This window comes from Cardiocondyla obscurior, linkage group LG10 (assembly GCF_019399895.1).
Source record: "Cardiocondyla obscurior isolate alpha-2009 linkage group LG10, Cobs3.1, whole genome shotgun sequence".
In the NCBI taxonomy this organism is placed as follows: domain Eukaryota; kingdom Metazoa; phylum Arthropoda; class Insecta; order Hymenoptera; family Formicidae; genus Cardiocondyla; species Cardiocondyla obscurior.
The window spans coordinates 3,695,815-3,710,780 of NC_091873.1; the positions used below are offsets into that span (position 1 = coordinate 3,695,815).

General features: G+C 35.5%; 3 protein-coding genes across 7 annotated transcripts; 1 reads left to right on the forward strand and 2 right to left on the reverse strand.

Moving 5' to 3' along the window:
* Nucleotides 1-340: 340 nt before the first annotated feature.
* LOC139106090 (uncharacterized) lies at nucleotides 341-6,891 on the reverse strand. Of its 2 annotated transcripts, none has more exons than XM_070662604.1 (11): nucleotides 6,502-6,891; nucleotides 5,638-5,903; nucleotides 5,234-5,444; nucleotides 3,594-5,144; nucleotides 3,351-3,462; nucleotides 2,427-2,529; nucleotides 1,632-2,149; nucleotides 1,329-1,515; nucleotides 1,056-1,222; nucleotides 878-947; nucleotides 341-767 (listed from the first exon to the last, which is right to left on the reverse strand). In XM_070662604.1, the coding sequence occupies exons 1-11, from the start codon at nucleotides 6,556-6,558 to the stop codon at nucleotides 734-736; spliced, it is 3,276 nt and encodes a 1,091-aa protein (XP_070518705.1). In that variant the 5' UTR covers nucleotides 6,559-6,891; the 3' UTR covers nucleotides 341-733. The 2 variants fall into 2 exon arrangements, with proteins under 2 accessions (XP_070518705.1, XP_070518703.1); XM_070662602.1 differs by having other exon boundaries at nucleotides 341-785.
* A 321-nt stretch (nucleotides 6,892-7,212) lies between these two features.
* LOC139105885 (lymphotoxin beta receptor inhibitor) lies at nucleotides 7,213-9,439 on the forward strand. 3 transcript variants are annotated; one of them, XM_070662209.1, is made up of 6 exons: nucleotides 7,213-7,440; nucleotides 7,524-7,641; nucleotides 7,984-8,031; nucleotides 8,143-8,399; nucleotides 8,573-8,721; nucleotides 8,825-9,439. In XM_070662209.1, the coding sequence occupies exons 1-6, from the start codon at nucleotides 7,412-7,414 to the stop codon at nucleotides 8,995-8,997; spliced, it is 774 nt and encodes a 257-aa protein (XP_070518310.1). In that variant the 5' UTR covers nucleotides 7,213-7,411; the 3' UTR covers nucleotides 8,998-9,439. The 3 variants fall into 3 exon arrangements, with proteins under 3 accessions (XP_070518310.1, XP_070518312.1, XP_070518311.1); XM_070662211.1 differs by having other exon boundaries at nucleotides 7,214-7,426; XM_070662210.1 differs by having other exon boundaries at nucleotides 7,215-7,416.
* Nucleotides 9,440-9,999: 560 nt separating this feature from the next.
* LOC139105875 (uncharacterized) lies at nucleotides 10,000-13,594 on the reverse strand. 2 transcript variants are annotated; one of them, XM_070662198.1, is made up of 9 exons: nucleotides 13,204-13,594; nucleotides 12,577-12,955; nucleotides 12,321-12,493; nucleotides 12,148-12,257; nucleotides 11,572-12,030; nucleotides 11,137-11,197; nucleotides 10,884-11,055; nucleotides 10,644-10,818; nucleotides 10,000-10,483 (listed from the first exon to the last, which is right to left on the reverse strand). In XM_070662198.1, the coding sequence occupies exons 2-9, from the start codon at nucleotides 12,865-12,867 to the stop codon at nucleotides 10,221-10,223; spliced, it is 1,704 nt and encodes a 567-aa protein (XP_070518299.1). In that variant the 5' UTR covers nucleotides 12,868-12,955; nucleotides 13,204-13,594; the 3' UTR covers nucleotides 10,000-10,220. The 2 variants fall into 2 exon arrangements, with proteins under 2 accessions (XP_070518299.1, XP_070518298.1); XM_070662197.1 differs by having other exon boundaries at nucleotides 12,577-13,594.
* Between the last annotated feature and the right edge of the window lie 1,372 nt (nucleotides 13,595-14,966).

Below are 14,966 nucleotides of genomic sequence, written 5' to 3' on the forward strand. Positions count from 1 at the left end.
GCTAGTTTTATTTTATTGCATTTATATTTTTTTCTTAATAACGACTTTATAAACTGACATAGGATTTTTTTACTACTCATCTCGAAAAAATCTAACGATTTTTTCATATGATAATAGATATGTCTGCTCGAATAGAACGTTGTGCAGTTAAAAAATAAAAATGTTTAATACGCTATTAATATTTTATTGAATATTTAAAAAATGTATGTTTTTCTTTTTTTTTTCAGATATATATTAGAGCAGAAGAAACAAATAACATCGATAAAAATTGCAATTTTATATTTACGACAAAATATAAAAACAGAAATTAAACTTGATGTCTTGAAATTATTTAAAAAACTAATTTATTACTAGTCTTTATTTACTGTTCTCTCTAACATGTAACTTACATATAAGAAATAAATAGTATTAAATAATATATTTATATAATATTCGAATAAACTATTTAATTTAAAACTTTCTCCTACTTGGAATGCAAAACTTTAGGACAATAAATTTCGCATGCACAATCGTAAAGTAGTAGCTAAAAATAGAACAATTATATAGTACGTTTCGTATCACATAATGCGAAACATTTGAGATATTTCGTTAATAAAAAAAAAATATAAAAAAAAATTAAATGTATAATATAAATATGTGCACGTTTCAGAATGCTATTTGATAGAACGACGATTCTTCTCTCTCAAGTCTGCGATAATGATTGGCATTTGATGAAATGGAAATCACAGAAACATTACGGCAAACTGTGTGTGGTTTCTTCTGCTGACCTGCACAAAACAAAATAACTAAATACACGTGAGAATTTACATTTTACGAATTTAATAAAACATGTATGAATATAATATTATAATTATAACAGTAAACATTTTACACTTACTTATCGATAGTCTTATTGAGAGAATTATTCGAAGAACCTTGTATCGCTATGTCTAAAACAGCTTTTTGTCCTGCAAGACAAAATAAAAGATAAAAAAATATTTTAAAATTAAAAATTTATCTAAATTTATGGCATTGAATTTACAAACTATATGTAATTTATGTTTTTAAATAATTACCGTGATACGATGCGGGTGCCCAGCTATAACTGTTGGGACTAGGAATAGTATTTTCTGTTACAGCAGTGTTTGTAGACGACGATGTGCTCTCTTGCGTCAACGAGAGCGCAACGGAATTTCCACTGGCAGTGCAAGCGTTATTTTTTGCGTCGGATAAAGTATTTTTTCTGCACACAATATACGACATATAATTAATTGCAACTATTTAGTAAACTCATATTTTTTTATTCGTGATTTATCTTTGTCAATACTTTATTTTTGCAATTATAATACCTTGATTTTGTACCGCAGGTCACATCTTTCTGAGAATCCGGCGACAATTGAATATTCTCAAATAATTGGTCAAACTCGAACATCTTGCTATTGTCATTTATTAAATTCATGCTAGTGGACGAACTCGGAGACGACTGGCGCCGAGACAATAAATGCTTCGACATAATTTTGTTACTGTCTAGAAGTACTGAAAAAAATACATCATAGTTTAAATTTTTAATTTAAATTGTTTTTTACTTACATACATGCGCTATAAAAATTGTTACTGTTAATTAAATATTTTTTAAATATTTTTTATCTTACCATTTGGCACTATTAAATCCAGACGCAATCTTGACGATTCCAAATCGTGGCTGATTTTATTAGCTGCCGGCAACTTTGGGATATCGTTTTCGCAGTCTATCGAATTGGACCGCGTTGCAGGTTCGGATTTGGTGATTTGACTGTTAGAAGCCATCGCGGATAACTTCGACTGGCAAATATTCCGTAACCAATTCAATTTTGTCTTGGTACCGCAAAGAGCCAATAACGACTGAGAATGGTGAAAAACGCAATTGCGATGGTTGTAATCAGTGCTTAAATTTAAATCATTACAGGCGGCAGTGTCAAGCTCGGGGTGCTTGTGAGAGTATACCGCCGTCGCGGTGGATTGTATCGGAGCATTGCAGTGCAACGGACTGGAGCTGCGACGTCGTCGATTCGTGAGTGGACTTCTAGAATTGCAGCTTCCGTCTGACCTCGATTGTTCAAGACACAAAGAGTTCCACGTTGAATTTTTATCCTGCATCTCAAACAAATGCAGCAACATTATTTCTCTCAATCTAAAACATCAAAAATAATTTATGTTAATTAATTGATTTTATTAAGCTTTTTTAATTATTTAATAATATTTTGTCTTTGTTAGAAAATACGTTTGAATTACCCACGCCCACTAAAAGGCAGTACATCACAATCGATCAAATATCGGTCGTTGATCTAATCAAATCTAATTTCTCAGTCTTAATTATAAATTCTTTTTTTACTTAATATAGTCTTCTCTTGCTCAAATTAAAAATATTTTTGTCTATTATCTTAATATTGAGAATACAATAAATATACCTGCGCGTATCTGTAATACTATTCCTATTGTTTTGCTGCTTTGAACGTTGCTTATTTGGAACCCAGGATGAAAGAGACTCGGCAACTTCAACGTCATTTTCTCCTGAAAATTATCTCATTATTATTGCATAAGCAAATTTATATTAATTATATTCTGCACTTTTACATTCATTATTATATTTTTCATCAAAATTATTTTAACGCCTATGTAACGCACATTTAAAAATTACTGTATTTATTAAAAATATATTATAATAATAAACTCAGTTAGAATTGAATATTATCTGACAAATCATTTACGTCAGCGTCCAAATAAAAAGTTTTTATTACGTTTTAAATAATTAAATAAGTTCCATAGATAAAAGTGTGATAATACAATACATTTAAAATAGAGAAAAAAAATCGTTAATAGAAAAAAAAAAAAAATAGTTAATAAACAGAAATTTTGATAATTTAAATATAAATAATTTAACTGTCCGAAAAAATGAGATATGGATATTGATGGATATTGAAATAAGAATAAAAAAAAAACTCTAAGAGGTTGCGTAAAAGTAATTAGGAATAATGGATGTAGGACTTTCTTTCACAAATTTCTCCTCTTGTTTTTCATTTGTGGATTTGTCGCTTTCAATGTTTTCATCGACCGTGAACATTTGCTGTCCTAGTTCGTTTTCGGACGAATCTTTATTTGAGCTGTTACCTAATTTTGTGATATATCGTTTAGTACTCCGAATATATATTTTTGTGACTCTCGCTACTTATTTATAGAATCGCATAATACTTTCATTATCTTTGAACTTAAAAATCCTTATTATTTGGTTTTTTTTTAATAATTTAAATATTAAAATATAACATTTTCTGTCTGTACAACGTTATAGATTGCATATAATGTAATATATGCATATTTGTATAAAGCTTACATACCTGACATTGTCTCATCATCTACATCATTTTCGTCATTCGTCAAATCTAGAAGCGTGACATTGGGCTCATTGTGCTCACATTCATCCATATAAATATCGTGTTCACTTAATTCCTACGAGTGTAACAAGAAAAGGTTACTTTTTTTTTTTTTAATTAAAAATAGATAATAAAAAATTATAAATTAAAAAAAATTTAATTAGAAAATTTAAAAAGCTAGAAATTACAAGAATTAAGACTACTCACGCCACTATCGCTACTGCTACTGCTACTGGACGAGAGATTCAACGCCCGAGACAAGTAGCATGACGACGAAGAACGCACACCAGCGTTGGCAGTTTGAACGCACTCTCCGGGCGAGGCATTATTGGTACCACGTTGTGCAGCTTCACTTTCTGCAACGCTTGAATCGTTGACTCGATGTGTATTACTCACCATCGATGTTGCAGACAGCAAAGGATCGCTTGCACTATTGCTGGACAATAAATTCAACGGCTGCTGACTAAGTACATTAAGCGACGAATAAGGCGATGTCGAAGAAATCAGGTGAATCCCGGCAGCTTGGCGTTCTGTGAGTGATGTGTCATTAACACAGTGTGGCGATAAAGAACGCTCAGTCTCGATAACGTTCAGATTGCTATTAGTACGGTGTATCTTCAACGGCATTTTCGAGGATAACGTCGATGTATGCATCGAAAGTTCATCCAAGTCGCACATTGACATCAGTTGATCGCTTGATATTGTCGAGTTGGCATTGTTAGGAAGTGTACTGGGTATTGATCTTACTGGTGTGCCATTTGCAGTGAAATACTTGTCAATTGTTCGTGTAATACTTGAACTGGTCGTTAAATCGCCTACATTCTGTTGTTGCTGCATAGATAAAGGTGACGAATTTGCAGCTGCTCCACACATTGCAGTTCCACTAGTAGCTTTTGTAGCTGCCATAGCATTACGAGAAATTTCTATCGCTAGTCTCTCCTTTAATTCATTAATTTGAGTAATATACTGATTTTGAAATGTCAATAGTTGACTAATATACCACTGCTGGTCTCTACAGCGTTGATAAAATGTTGGTGGTCGCACTTGGAATCTCAAGATAAGGGTATCCAATTCTGTATTTAAGTACCCTTCTGTCGCGAGTAGATCTAATCGAAAGAATCTATTATATCCCCAACATTCGCCGATCTCAAAATCGGAGGCAAATTCACGGACGATATTTTTACTTGTATCACGTGAACCCTGATGAATCATTTCAACTCTGTATTCATACTTTGAAGTTTCTGGTAATCCAGCACTGAGTTCCAAGAATACTGACAAATAATTTCCGCGTACAACTCCATTGCCATCTGGATATACTTTCAATCGCCAACACAATCCATTCACATACAACGGCGAAGAATATACTGGATCAGCTTTTAATTGAAGCTGAGTAAAGTTCTGCATGGCAAATGTTGCACTGTCATAACCCGGCACAATTTCACTATGAAAATCTGCCGGAACAGGTGCAGTTACAAAACTCGTCATTGGTTTTTTACGAATTTGATGGATTTTACGAGAAAGCTCAGCACTTTTGACAATCAATTCAGAGCGCGTGCATGTATGCAACTGATATTCCACTTCTTGTAATAAAGCCTCCAACTGCTCGGTTTCCAAAGTTAACGAGTTTTTTTGACCCATCAGGGTCAGCAGTTTAGCTTTCAACTGGGAATCCAAACGAGCTATCATTAATTCTATCGCGTTTCTAATCTCTCTAACTCTTTCATCTTTTGCAGCTCTTACTGATTCAACGTTTCTTTCCTAGATGGGTAAAATAAAATTGCAAAATATAGTAATGCAGATTTATATCTATATTTTCCTATAATAAAAATTTATCAAACATAACATACCACTTCTTGAACAAGACTGATCAACTCCATGAGGCGTCTATTTAACTGACCTACTTCAGCTTTTATTTGAGAAACATGTTGCTCATAAACATCTTGTAAAGGTTTGAAGGTGTGTCCTGAGTGGGTGCCTCCCCATAGAGCACACTGATGACAAATGCATTTGCGACAGGTCCAGCAGTACACTGATAATTTTTCTTGATGTGCTGTGCATCTGTGATAAAAATAAATAAATACTCTCATATCACCAACAGATATCATGGCCACAAAAATGCATACTTGTAACAAATAAATGGCAAAATTAAAATACTGACAGACATTATTAATGACCAATCAAGTTTCTAAATATTTTTTAAGTTTATAAAAAAATGCAGATGTTTCTAAGTATTTAAAATATTATTTCAAACCTGTCTCTGGTAGAATCATCATGTCGAAAGTTAGAAATACAAACAGCCTGTAATGTATCAAGCTGCTGGGTCACTTCTTCCACCCAACGACAATTTACTAGCTCATGCAAGTGGAGAGACGCTCGGCAATGAGGACACTGAGAACGCTGCTCGGTAAGCCATCTTCTAATACAGGTATAACAACATAATTTGCTGCAGTGAGGACAGAGGTGTGCATCTCTCAGTTTTTCCATACAAATAAAACATCGGAAGACTTCTGCTAGTGTCTGCAATAAAAAAAATCAGTGACCTATTTAGCACTTAAAAAAAAAAAAAATATATATATATATACAGGGTGTCTCATACCTTATAACCCACCCGTTAAAGGTAGATAGATCTCATTGAGACAAATAGAAAAGTCCTGTACCATTTTGTAAAATTCTTGCTCGTTTTCGAGAAAAAAATTAAAATGTGTAGCGTAGAGCGACAAGGAAACTGCGAGCGAGTGAGCGCGACAGACGACGGCGCCATTCGCCTGTCGCGCTCACTCGCTCGTAGTTTCCTTGTCGCTCTACGCTACACATTTTAATTTGTTTTCTCGAAAACGGGCAAGAATAAAAAAAAATGGTATAGAACTTTTCTATGTCTCAATAAGATCTATCTACCTTTAACGAGTGGGTCATAGGTATAAGACATCCTGTATAACAAAATACAATTAATAAACAAATAATCAAATTTAATAAATCAGCTTTGATAAAGTTTCGCAATTATCATTACAAAATAATTTAATTTATTTCTTCAGGCTTCGCTAGCCGTTTGCATTCGAAACAAACTGAAGATGCAAGAATTAAAAAGAATCCTGATGTAGACAGTTTCAATGCTAACCTCGACGCTATGATCGTCCGCGAGTTTCGAGGGAACCGGCGGATCCCGGTTGGCCATCCTTGCTTAGCAGCGGGTCCGTTATCGACAAATATTGACCAGCTTGAGAAACGTGCCTTCCGCGAGACGCATGTCCCAGAATTGGATCACCGCGGCGCGTCCAAGTCGATGACGTTGACCGCTTGAAGCATCGTGAGTTCGGCTTACGCTCTCTCGTTGCGACGGAATTCTAGCATCCTCCAGAAACAGTTAAATCCTCCAAAGGCCGTGTACGTATGTCTTTGCCTGTTAGAAACTTTCGAGACAAAAACCGTTAGCCGTCACTCTCGCAACGCTCTGTAAACAGTCTGTGACTGGTCTCAGGCTGAGACTCTGGCCACGACGTCCACACAGTGATGCGATATGGGACGGAATTTTCGCACATGCGCGTTGAAAATGAATATCAGTGTAGTAGCTACTACTACTGAAAAAATGTATCGATGGTTGCCCTTCTAATTTTACGTTTCTTAATAGCTTCTTTATTATTAGAAACCATCATGCATAAATATGTAATTGATTACAGGTAAGCATATTTATCAATTATATATTTATGCATGATGAATTCTAATAATAAAGGAGCTTTTAAGAAACGTAAAATTAGAGGGGTAACCATCGATACATTTTTTTAGTAGTAGTAGCTACTACACTGATATTCATTTTCAACGCGCATGAGCGAAAATTTCGTCCCATATCGCATCACTGCCGTCCACATACGCTGGCCTCCACGTCAGTTTCGCATGGTCCTGCATTGTGCCGCATCGCATGGTTTTCGTAGGACGTGACTCGCGTGACTAGCGGCCCGCTTAAAACCTCGTGACGGTCGATGAAACGAAATTCTCACGCAGATGACAAACCTGGATACTTCTTAGCGTAAATGAGGTATTGCGAGGTTACGATCTTCTCGTACGTACGGCGCGAGGCGCGAATACGTTTGTTGATACGTGTTCCCTGACTAACGTTCGTTGTTTTCTTTTTTTTTCGAACAGTGCAACGAAGATGCATTGGACACTATGCGTGCTGATAATCGGGTCGTTCGGATGCAAATACATCCTTGCCCAAGCGCAGCGGGTTCCACCAGGTGTACCACCTCAGCATTATCAACAGGTAACACTTTTCCCAACAATATTGGCGGACATATGGTTTATCGTGATCTCTCCCGGTATGTGACGTGGAACTGGTTTACAAAAAAGCTGGTGTAATGTCAAATATAATTTTCAACATTCTAAATATATTTTTAAAAACTATTTAGTTACGTTTTATTTATCATGAAATAAGTTTGTTAATATTTTATGTATTTAATATTTAAATGTATAGAAAAATTGAACCAGCCTAAATCTTGATATTAAAATATTTAACATAGCTTGCAATAATTATTATTAACAGTTTTTAAAAATATAGTTTGTCATAATTACAATATTATACAATAATTATCTACTTCTTTGTTAGGCTGGTCAAGTGCCACAGCATGTACACCAACAGGTACCGCAACAACAGGTACTTTACATTAATAATTTATTATTATTATTATTGGTTTATTTTCATTAGCACATATAAAAATTAGGATTAAATTACCATTTGTTTAAATGAATTAATATTCTGTTTTAGTATCAAGTACCAGTGCAACAACAGGTTCCCATGCAACAACAAGTACCTATGCAACAACAAGTACCTATGCAACAACAAGTCCCTGTTCAACAGCAAGTACCCATGCAACAGCAGGTACCTATGCAACAGCAAGTACCTATGCAACAGCAAGTACCTATGCAGCAACAAGTGCCTGGTCAACATCAACAACCACATGGGCACGATCATCATGGGTCACCTCAAATACTTAACACTGCCAATATAGCTCATGAAAAACAGTAGGTATCTAAATAGATATCGGTTTATATAAAAATTTAATTATTTATCTTGTTTTAAACATATTGATATGCTCAAACGCGCGTTTACTCAAGCATTTGACAAACGTCAACTTTGAGCGCAATAAACTTTGAGCTGAGCTTAACACTATAATAGCAAAATTTCTTTTTATTAGACACATTGCTGAGCATGCTGATATTCCAATTGATACCAGTAAGATGTCAGAGCAGGAGCTGCAGTTCCACTATTTCAAAATGCATGATGCAGATAATAACAATAAATTGGATGGTTGTGAATTGATCAAATCTCTCATACATTGGCATGGTATGTATAAACTAATGTCATAATTTTATATATTACAGGGTGTCCCGCGCTATGTGACTTTTTTTTTTTATTTAGTTTCATATTTCTAAATTTGTATTTGTAGAACAAGGAGGCACACAGTCTGGTGAGCTAAACGAAAAGTTATTCAAGGATGACGAATTAGTTCAATTGATAGATCCGATACTCAGCATGGATGATGGTAATAATGATGGTTATATTGATTATCCTGAATTTATTCGAGCCCAGCAAAACGCTGCAGCTAATGCACGTCCATAGTAATGGTAAATTAAAATTTAGCATAAACTGCGATTGAAAGAAATTGTTAAATCGAAAGAACACGGAAATGTTGAATTTTTATTATTTCATGATACATTATGAGCACATTATTTGCTCGATGTGCATAATAAAGAAGACTCGATATTTGTGATAATTTATCCTTTATCGATTTAATTATAGAGTTATAAATAAGAAAGATAAAAAAATAGATAAATAATTAAAAAAATTTTCTATTAAATACATCTAAATTATTACTTTGATTATTTACAGAGATCAATTTTACAATAAAAATGTTTACTTTATATTACTCAATAAGAAATTATCGTAATATTCTACATTTATTAAACAAAGTTTTTTTAGATCCATTAAAAGAGTATTTTAAAACGAGATTATTTTATAAAATATCTCAGGCTCTGTTAATAAATAAAATAGTCGTTTATTATTTTTTGTATTATTTGATTTATAAAATAACCATAAATTTACAAAATAATATTCATATTAAAATAAATATTTTACTTTCTGCGAAATATTTTTCAATAAGATAAGGAATGAAAGATTTTTTATGTAACAATGTATATATACATCTTTATCTAATATACATATGTATCAATTAAATATTTGTTCCTAATTATAATATTGCAATCAAAACATTTTTTGCAATATTTTATCGCAAAATATAATAGGAAAAGATATAATGTACAATGAAAGGTAGATATGGCATTTGCTACGACGGCGGCTGGCGTACGTGACTTCCCCCTCTCTCGACCGCCAAGTGCGGGGAGGTGTAGTAGGCCGCGTTCCTCCTCACTCTTCTGTGATCGGTGCTCCGCGACACACGTGCGCACGTGCTTTGTGTGAGACTCGACGCACATCACGCCAAGATCACGTAAGCTAGCCACCGTCGCAACCACGAACATCATTCCTGACGGTGAGTGTACATAGAGAAAAGATTTCATTGCAAAAGATGTATAAGAATAAATATGGTGTATAGACAAATATCAATAATAATATAACAATTCATAAATTTATTGATTTTTACATTTCTATATCAAAATGCTATCAATAATTACATTTATATAATATGAAAGTTTTATCTATAGGGAATTAAATATTAACTTATTTAAAGACATTTTAATCTTGGAAATACTAAGTGGTATGAAAATATGATAAATACATAAAAATGATTAGATTATTTTAAGTTTATGTAAGTAGATTTTGTGTTTTTATAAATACATTCCGTTAACCAAATAATCAGCATCATGCGCAAAAGGTCCATGTCCATATCTTCCACGACGTTTTACTACTCGCAATCGGCAAACAATTAAAGCAGCCGCGATCGCAGTCGCAATAAGTCCTAATGATAATGACACCACAGCACCTTTAGGCTTTAAAACATCGTTTTTTATTATTTGAAAATGTTCTGCAATAATATCAGTTTTCTCGTGTGGTTTTGCGTGCTCTTCGATTACGATCACTGTTTTGTGTTCTGAAAAATATCACGATAAAAAATAAATAATTGTATTTTACAATATGTTGACAGAAAATTTAAGTTATAAAAAAAAAACTTGAGCACAAGATCGAAAATAGAGTATCGTACATTTTTAAAGTTCTTTTTTACTGTTTAACAAATTTTTTAATACATTTACCTTTCAATTCTTTTGCGTGATTATGTTTGGTAATCTGTGTGTTTGCTAATAAAGTAGGTTTTTCAGTAATTTGTTCAGTTATCTTTATGTTTTTTAACTGCGTATTATGTTTTTCTTCTTTCTTTACAGGATCTTTACTCTCATTTGTCACTTCGCTTTTATGTTCTTCTGAGGTCTGTTGATAAAATTGTTATTTTTATGAATCATATCATAACTTCAACTGTCGAGAAATATACTTACATCACAAGCGGGTGTCGTTGTAATTAGTGGAACATTTTCCACATCATCATTGGCCTGCTTAAGTTGAAGATTTGGTGCAATAGATTGTGCATATTGCACAGAATTTTCTTGCCAAGCTTTATTCGATAATGGAAAATGTTGAGAATAATGCTTGGAATCCATATACGGTCCCCTAACAATGTTACAGAATAATTAAATTTTATTAGAATTTATAATTTAATGTAACAATTGAAAAAATAATGTTTTATTTTACCTATCTGCTTCATTGTTTCCTATAACGCCTGGACCTTTGTGATTAAATATATGTGGTTGTTCTGGAAACGTATATTCACATTTACTGACCGTCATCCAATAAATGTATACAAAGTGTTTTATTTCATATAATTAAACTTTCACGAATAGGTAGATATTTTAGAGACGATTAGAAAAGTATACCATTTTATCCTATCTCATATCCTATACCATTTTATAAAATTATCAATGGTTATTGAAAAATAAGATTAAAATGTCTAGCGTAAAGGCGATAAAGAAGCTGCGGATGAATGAGCGTGACAGTCGGCGCTATTCGTCGCAGTTTTCTTGTATGCAAATATTTTCTAATCGTCTCTAAAATATCTACTTATTCGTGAGTTTAATTATATGAAACAAAACATTTTGTATATGTATAGAAAGGAATTATGTTACATACGTTCGTAAGGATTTATATGTTGTTCACGAATGGTATTGACAGGAACATAAGGATCTTTATTTGGCTCATATAGAGGCTGATAATCCCATTGGTATGCCGATGATCCATAATTCTTACGCATCTGCGGTATCTCTACCGGCGGTTGTCCAGGATATAAAATATTTTGTGGCTGCGACATTTGATGAGCTAAATTTGATATATCCCAATTTTTAGGATTAATCTCTGGTCCAGGATAAAACGGCGGTAGGGGTTTACGTTGATCGAGCATTTGATATCGGAGATAATCGGCAGGTGGATGTGGCGCTTGTATTACTGGAGAAGCCGTTGGCTTCTCTGTGGGACACACAAGATCTGCTGCTTCGTCAGAACCGTCTGCACATTGAGGGATACCGTCGCAAACGTTATATATAGCTATGCAATCTCCGGATGAACGACATTCATACTGGTTTCTAGAGCAAGCTGTTAACAAATTAACAAAATTAACAAAAAAAAGTTATTAACAAATTATATTAATGAAACTAAATTCTTTCATTATTTATAATTTAAACATTTTAAATGCTTGAAATAATGTAATACCCAGTTTGATTGGTGTTGGTGTAGTTTGTATCACTTTTGATACTTGAGTAACTACAGGTTTTCCAGGAGTTTCTGTAAATCCATAATCTGACGTAATCTCGTTACTTTTCCTGAAATTAAAAAAAAATTAATTAATTATAACGGTAATAAAAATAAGAAATAAAGGTGAATACCTCAGGGATTTCAATTCATGCTCCTGTTGAGATATCCTAACTTCCTCTTCCACTTGTACATTCTGTATAGGATAACTTGTTCGCACAGCACTGGTGTAATTAGCATGCCTTGTAAATTTGCACTTGAAGTCGTGTAAAGGACCGCATTGGAAAAGGTAGCAACTACTTGGTTTCTATAAAAGGTAGAACAAAAAACATTAAAAAAAAGGTAGAACTTTACAAGTGCAGAATCATTTGAAAGCAACTTGTGTACCACCTTCTCCTCAAAGATAAACACGTCGCAGCGTTCAGTCTCGCAGCAGTACTTTAAACAATCTAGTCTAGAATCAACGTCCAGCACGTTCAGGTACTTTGCGCCCATATCGCGAGAGTCTTGGGTTCGAATAATCTTGTCTTTGTGAATGTCGAAGCTTTCGAGGCACATCTGATAATCGTTTGCGCCACCGTGCCTCTTTTCGTTCGTTTTGATCGCGTTGTCGCCGTTCACGGAAAGGATCCACGCGACAAAGATTAAGGGCACAACTCGCCGCATTCCGTCCAACATCATCCCTGCTTGTACATCACGTATCGTATCGATGCCACCAGCAGAAACCACTAAAGGGCTGGAGGAGCGTCTGAAGGCCAAGTTGCGCGCGCTGTCCCGTCCGTATCCCGATCGATAGTTGTGACAGGTATATGTTATAGGTTAAAAGTAGAGTTACTCTTAAATAAATTATTTTCAGGTTTCTAAGATAAATTTTAGACTTAAATTCGGTTTTATTAAGTGTAGTAGACTGTTCTCGTTACATTTTAATATGTCTTTTAACTCTAAATAAATTCATATTTCAGATTTCTTGTGATGGGAGTGCTTGGAGGGCCGCAGAATTTTTACTGTTTTCTATACCTGGTGAAGAGGAGTTCTGCTTTTTCCTCGAGGGATTTGTTGGCTTTCCATTATAGTTTTTCCTTTCTACTTTTGCCCCACAAAGTCCCAAACTTGTAAATTGACGCAAAATATTAATAATTCAACTTGTAAAAAGTGACAGGTATGTTATATAAATTAAAATAAAAGTTTTTTTTAAGTTAATGATTTTGAAGGTTCCAAGTTAATTTTTTGACCCTAATTCGGTTGTATTAAGTCTAGTATAGTTTTCACGTTTTATTAAAATAATTCCTTTTATTTTAAAATACATTGATAAAGGTTAGAAAGATCGATGAATTTTTTGCGACGGTGGCGTCGGGAGCATTTGGTAAACGGATAATTTTGGAACTACCAAAATCGATATCGATATATATATGTCACCATCGATTATATTTCAATCTGTTTTTACCTGTGATTTATTGTTAGCGAGGGGGAGTTCGAGGGTGCCGTAGCTTTCTTATTACAGTTTATCTTTCGTATCTTTGCCCCACAAAGTCCCAAGCTTGTGAATCAACGGAAAGTATTTTTATTTCGACTTGTAAAAAGTGACATGTATGTCTTATAAATTTAAATAAAAGTATTTAGAGAAGCCGGCAAAGATAGTGGCGATGTAGATTACAGCGGTGGCGAAGAATAGCACTTTGCTCGTTGAATTGCGCGTGTGTACGGATACATCTTTACACCACGAAACGGGGAAGTAATCGCGAGTACGAGCACGCGCAATTGCAAGCGAGCGCGCGCATACGGGGTGGCTGGCCCGTATTCGATTTTGTGAATAAGCAGGATAGAGATAGAGAAAGCGATGGAGAGCGGAGAAAAGTGCAAGCGGGGAAAAGACATAGAGAGGGTGGCGGCGAATGCCGGTGTCGGTGGAGGCGTCAGTGCACGGAAGTGAGTGTGCTCCGGTAGTGGACGGAAGACGGTGGATAGTGTAGTGCGTTCGGTCGGTGCGTTTGGATCGGTTGGTCGGTGGTTGATTCGCCGTCCGTTTCGCGTTGCCGTTGTGTCTTATCGAGAACCGGACGGACATCGTCTACGAGGCGCGGACGGCGAGACGACGACGGAACCACAGAAAGAGAAGAGAGGAAAAAAAACAAAGAGAGAGAGGGACGAAAGAGTAAGATCGATAAGGAGGGACCTTAGGCGCTGGTTTCGCGAAATGGGAACGGCAGTGCGCGACACGTAAAGAGAGGAGGGAAGAAATATATCTTCTCTCTCCTTTCACCTCCGGCGGAATATGCATCTAGTACGCACGCAGGCGCGAGTACGACGCGTTTAGTGGACGCGTGCGAGTGAACGAGAGAGCGAGCGAGGCCGCCAGCACACGAGAGTGGAACGTAGCCGGCTTAGTTAGTTCGTAGCGTCTTGGTTTACCTAGCCGGCTCGCGGAACAGCGGAAAGGAGATTCTTAGATTCGGAACGCCGCGATCGGAGGCCGAGGGAGAGAGCGAGAGATACCGGAAGCGGGAACGAGGGAGAATACGCGAAGGGGTTCATTCGCTTCGTGTCGGCTCGGAGAAACGGAAAAGTGGAAGTGGAAAGAGACTATTTTATTTTCTCTCTCTCTCTCTCTCCCCCTCGATCTCTATTCGCCCTCGCTCGATGGGCTACGCCACCGAAAGAAGGTCAAAGATCGATTCTTGGGCCGGCGAGGGTCGTGACCTCGCCGTACGCTGCCGTCGAGTACGAAGTGGCCCACACGCGTAGTAGTACTATCCGCTAGTAGTAGTAGTACGCCGGAGCCG